At 41.2% G+C, this 5,708-nt stretch overlaps 1 protein-coding gene across 1 annotated transcript; it reads right to left on the bottom strand.

Annotated features, from left to right (window-relative positions):
- Positions 1-225: 225 nt before the first annotated feature.
- Positions 226-5,420, bottom strand: LOC139548098 (zona pellucida-like domain-containing protein 1). The gene is made up of 11 exons (XM_071357451.1): positions 5,245-5,420; positions 4,798-4,911; positions 4,456-4,676; positions 4,064-4,245; positions 3,812-3,884; positions 3,506-3,603; positions 2,951-3,031; positions 2,548-2,719; positions 2,211-2,313; positions 1,860-1,889; positions 226-1,594 (listed from the first exon to the last, which is right to left on the bottom strand). The coding sequence occupies exons 2-11, from the start codon at positions 4,901-4,903 to the stop codon at positions 1,419-1,421; spliced, it is 1,242 nt and encodes a 413-aa protein (XP_071213552.1). The 5' UTR covers positions 4,904-4,911; positions 5,245-5,420; the 3' UTR covers positions 226-1,418.
- Positions 5,421-5,708: the final 288 nt, after the last annotated feature.

Below are 5,708 nucleotides of genomic sequence, written 5' to 3'. Positions count from 1 at the left end.
CTGCCTGTGCACTTATTCAGAAAACTGGAAACATCTATAAGGGGGTCTACCTCTACTTTCTACAATAGCCAGAAACCTTCTGTGATTTTATTTGACCATGGGTTAAAGACACAATCAGGTTCGATTCAATTCTAGCTTGAAGTCTAAAACATGGCACAACATCAGTGTTAAAAATTATACTGATACACTATAAATAAGGCCAGTAAATAATATCATTAGGCAGACTGATATGTAAAAGATTTATTTGAAAAATAACCCCCCACATGCAACTCCTTTGAACATGATTATAACTTTAAACACATAATACGAAGTTAGGCAATTACAGTAAATTTTTTGCTTTCTTTTTTAAACTTTCCACATCAGTGAAGGTCAAATAGCAAATTCCCTAAAAAGGGGAAAAAACACATCATTCTCAAATAAAAAATGCACATAGGCTGAAGTCCTGACTTGAGCAAGATTTTTTTTTTTTTAATTAAGCATTGATGTCACCAATATTCAAGTTATGTGGAAGTCAATATTTCAGCCATAATTAATACCAATAAGTACATATGGTATATAAATATTCATCATGATCATATATATAAAATGTATCACTTCTTCAATTCTCCTCACGTGTTAGTACTATACTTAAGACAGGTAGTGTGTTATAGAAATCAAATAGCTACAACAAGTAACATTATGGTGTTGGTCTTTGTAGAGGACAGTAGCAGGCATCACCGGGTGTCAGGGTTATTTGTATGACCCTTCATTTCTTTAATGTAACTGATCCTGTGCCAAGCAATTGATGACAAAAAGACACTAAGGTATTGAATAGATGTGAAATGAGCCTTACATACTGACCTGGGCCAGTTTTATTACACACAACCTGTAAAAAACAATACACTGGTCTATCAATTAATCAAAATAAAGAACAGGAAAACAATTAATTAAATTGTTATTGAACATATACTGTACCCTTGTACGCAAAGGAGGAATTAACTATTTACAGTATCAATATGCGTTTGACTATGTGTATGTACACGTGAGTATGTGATTGAGAGTTTGGCATGACAGTGACTGTTAGAGCTGCCGGATAAGAGTAAGTAAGAAACGGAGAGTAAGTACACGTTCAGGAAAGATAGAGTAGCTAAGTATACATTTCAGGAAATACAGGTCCCACTCTACAATAACTGTTCCTATTATGTATTGATCTATTTACTTGGTAGTTACATAGTGAAACTATTGCTCATGGCTAAACCTCCTCTTACTCTAGAATAATTATTTTAGATCACAGTTATCTTTACTGGGAGTTTATATGCACCTGCCTATTCTAACTGCCATGCAAATACATACTGTAGGTATTAGTTATAGTTAGATGGATAAGAGAGAGAGAGAAAAAAGTGAGGGGGAGAATGAGAGCGATAATGAGAATGAGAAATTTATTTGAAGCCCGGGTTCCATGCTTCTGAGGGTGTGGCTGTAGGGAGGGGGGGTCTGCGGAGGAGGCGGAGCGAGAGCAGGAAGAAGCCCAGACTGAACACTCCCAGAATGACCACACCCGACAGCAGAGCACTGGTCACTGGGTTCAACGGCAGGGAGGGGCCACTCGATGAAGCTGGATTACCACACACAAACACACAAAGAGTAAGTATGGGCCGACACAAATACTCACTGATATAGGCTAAAATTACCACAGTTAGTGGTAAAACTTGTATGAATCACTTCCGCTGTAAATCCATGGATGTCAAAATTTTCTTTTGAAGCTAGAGAATGCATCAATAATGTAAAAATAATGTATAAAGGTCATAGAGTTTATAGATTAGAAAAATATATCACCTCTCAAGGCATTGCACAAGCAGTGACAAAGCGAGAGAGCTTACCAAGTTGTGAGTTATTTGTTGGAGTTTCATCTGAAAAGAAACAAAATCAATCATTGATGCTTTCATAGTTTCAACATTATTGAGGAAAACAACCATTTATTTTAATATAAAATGTACTGAATAACCACTGATTATACTGTCAAATCCCACCTCACCCTCCATCAATATATTTCAAGACTATACAGTATATAATCGAAAGGGATTATCGTGTATAGGCTACATCACATCATACTGTACAGTTTTAATACTTACTCTACAACTATATCATGGATATCAAAATAATCGAATTAAAGTCAGACAAAACTATAGTCTAAGTTGAAGTGGCTATGGATGAAGAGGTGTACTGTGTACCAATCCTGGTGATGATGGGTCCAGCGGTGAGGATGGCATCCCCAGATGACGGCCGAGATTCCAGGCTCTCTTCTATATCTCTCCTACGCCGACGCCCACAGATCTGGAAATATTAGATCAATATAAAATGACAGACATATACCCCTTTATAAGATACTGTATTCATTAGGGAATAGTAAATTGTGCTCAGGTATTACTGGACTATGTGAAGCTTCATATTGATCAGAAGACAAGATAGGTGGTACATGTTTTCTGATATTTTCAGAGCATTGTAGTTCACCCTATTGACTGTGCTGATGTTGAACACATCATCTGGTAAGGTGTCAAATGTTCTTACCGGCATGAGCAGGACACAGTCATCTACCCGACACAGCTTGGTGACACAGTGCAGAAACACAGTGGACATCTTCTGGTGTCTGTGTTTGACGAAACGGAACACTTCGAAGGCAAAACGACCCATTTGACTCTTCCCATTCTCAAAAACAGTGGTCTGTGGGTCTTTATAGCAGCTGTTTGGAAAGAGCATTGCACGCAAGCATGCACGCACACACAAACACACACAAAATGCACTGAAACTACTGAAACGTCTAGACCTGTTTTAACTGCTCAACGAGAAAAATGTCCTATCAGTCATCATGAGAACCCATTGTAGGGCCTCTATGATAAGTGGTTGAGGGTGAATGGGTAATGGGACACTTTTGTCGTTTATCCTGGCATCATTTGAGAAAAAGTGTGATTACCCAAAGAAAAGGTCATAGCGCAGTTCATCATTGGGATTCCCTGAGGGAGTGGTGTAACAGTAGTCCATCAAGATATTCCATCTAGAGAGAGACAAAACAGTACAGGGCTGATACAGGATAGAGATCTAACCACACAACACAACAGGACAGATCAGACATTCTTAGCACCACCACTGGCGCCTTCACACAGTCATAGAGGACAGCTGAATGGCAATGAACCAAAGAGGATAGAACTGAATTGGTATGGGGCATAGAGGATTGGTCTTAAATTATAGCGTATGTGTATGACATACTGTGCATGACATAGTGCAGTTGTACTTGACTACTATATGAGTTCTATGCCATCCAGGTTATGTGAGAGAAAGTCCCAGCAGGTTGCAGCTATTCAATTAGCTTTGAAAACAGCACGTATCATGGCGGAATCATAGCTTTCTGTTCACATCATGTTGGAAATCTTTGTGCTTCTCAAATCATATCCCCATCTGTATTGTGAATAATAGAAACTAGAACAAAAAATATAACTTTTTAATATCTGAAGATCTCCTTATCTCTCACCGTTTGTCCAGGTTTGTGGCTTTCACTGCAGCAAACACTCTGGTTTTCAAAGCCAGTCCGGCCATTGGGATAGAGAGTTGTTGGTTGTAGGTTGAGTCCTGCACAAACATGATTTTGCCCATGAATAAAAAAAGTTGCCTATTTTTATTATATGTCTATTTCTACCTAATAGAAATGTCTCGTCAATTGTTTGGTATTTTGACGGGAGCATGTTCTAGCTATTATTTGACATTGGATTCCTATTATGAGAGACCTGTTATGAAGTCTTTGTGTGACCTAAAAAAAACACTGATGTTGTGTACTCACATTGTAAAGGATCATACTCAATGTGCTCACAAAGGTACCATTGCTGTCCTTCACTGATATTGCAGCAGATGATCTAGAAAAGGTTCAAATTATTTAGTACAGTTCAGACAGGTAAACATGCTTTTGTTTTTTGAATTTTTGTTTATTGAAGTCTGCACTGAATATGAAAATACTGAAATATCCCTACTTATGTATTCAATACTTCAGTTTTATTCAAAATAAGCTCTTCAGGTGTTTATGACAGGCACCTACGATGCCAGCTGTGAGTTGTTGACCAGGTATTCCAGAGGGTAGCTGCAGCTGAATTTGTACAGCAGGCCGGGCAGATAGCTGATGATGGATGGCGGGTCTGGAGTGTCAATGTACCCTGAGATATTCCCAATCTGTACCAGTGACATGTTCCTGTAGGCATTAGCCCCATAGGCTGTTGTCACCTGAGGACAGGGACATTGTCTCTAAATACACAATCTGGTACAACACCTACCATAGCCTCAAGCAAGACGTGCTCCCAAATTATAAAACACATTACATTCTGCTGGTCATACTAATACAAGCTGTGTAAGTACAAAGCATAACTGTATATGTGTGTGTGCGCGAGTGTGTCTGTCTGTGTGTGTCCGTCTGTGTGTGTGCGTGTTCCTCACCACCAGGCTGTTGCCGCAGGCCTCCAGTGTGCTGAGGCTGATGCTGAACAGTACTACCGTAGGGAACGTGTTGTTATTGATGAAGCCCCGGCAGTGGGTATCGCCATGGCGACCGTTGAGCGCAAGATCTGCAACTGTGTAGCCGGAGAACAGCACTGGGCAGAAGTTAATCTTCAAGGTCATGGTCTGAACCCCGCAGTACACACTGATGTCACGCTCCGCTAAAGAGAGAGGGATAAAAAGGATAAGCAGTAATTCTAACAACAATTCTCAGACCTAAGAATAAGTGAAAATGATTTGAGAGGATAATTTACATAGAGATGAAATGACTGTCATGCTCACCAGGAAACCTACTGTGGTAGTTGGCATCACAGTTGTATCCATTAAACTGTGCCAAGACTGAAGTGGTCCTACCCATCAGCAGGAGGATCAAACATAAGCACTCCATCTTACCACCTAGAGAGCGAGGTTCACACATTTCCATCCTTCAGAATGTCACAACTTATAACCCTCAAAATGTCTATTGTGTTGCAAGAATGTCTGAAACTGTACTGTACCTTCAAGTTATTTAAAAGCCCTTTCAAGCCCCCAAAGTCCTCCAACACGTCTCATCTAGACCTCCTCATAACATAAACCCTCTTGCCCTGGTCGCCTTACTGCCCCTCTTTTCCTTTACTCTAGTCCCCTAACTATTCTAACAAGTCCCCTCTTTCCAAGACCACCCAACCCCTTTTTATCCTGTTCCCTTATTTTTCTGGCCCCCTTGCTCTGCGCCTGAACCCATCTTACCTTGGTTTGTGTAGTGGCCAGCTCACCGGTGCTCCATGTGGTCTCGGCTGCAGCAAACAACCGAATGGACGGGCCAGCTCTCTCCACAAAATGTGTGTGTGCCAACGTGCATGCGTGAGTGCATATGTGTGTGCCCACGCAGAGATAGAGAGAAACGGGGACTCGCTATGGAAACACTTCAACAAAAAGTGCTTCCCAGCAGAACATGGGAAACTCCATCAGAGGTGAATGGCCTGGACAAATCTTTTCACGGTGCACGAAACCTGAGCGGGCTTGCAGGGTTCCCACTCATCTCCCCTTGGCCTGATCTCCGTCTGTCATCCCACACAAACGGCCTCCTCAGCAGGGGGCCCGGCCTGGGAATTAAGCTGTCATCAGGTGCTGAGGAGAGCAGGCCGCGGCCTACATTCACATGGACATAAAAGTCAACTCACGTCTGGTCTGCATGGTCTAATGCAGGGCTG

Source organism: Salvelinus alpinus, chromosome 21 (assembly GCF_045679555.1).
Source record: "Salvelinus alpinus chromosome 21, SLU_Salpinus.1, whole genome shotgun sequence".
Classification (NCBI taxonomy): domain Eukaryota; kingdom Metazoa; phylum Chordata; class Actinopteri; order Salmoniformes; family Salmonidae; genus Salvelinus; species Salvelinus alpinus.
This window is presented reverse-complemented; position numbering and strand designations above follow the sequence as displayed.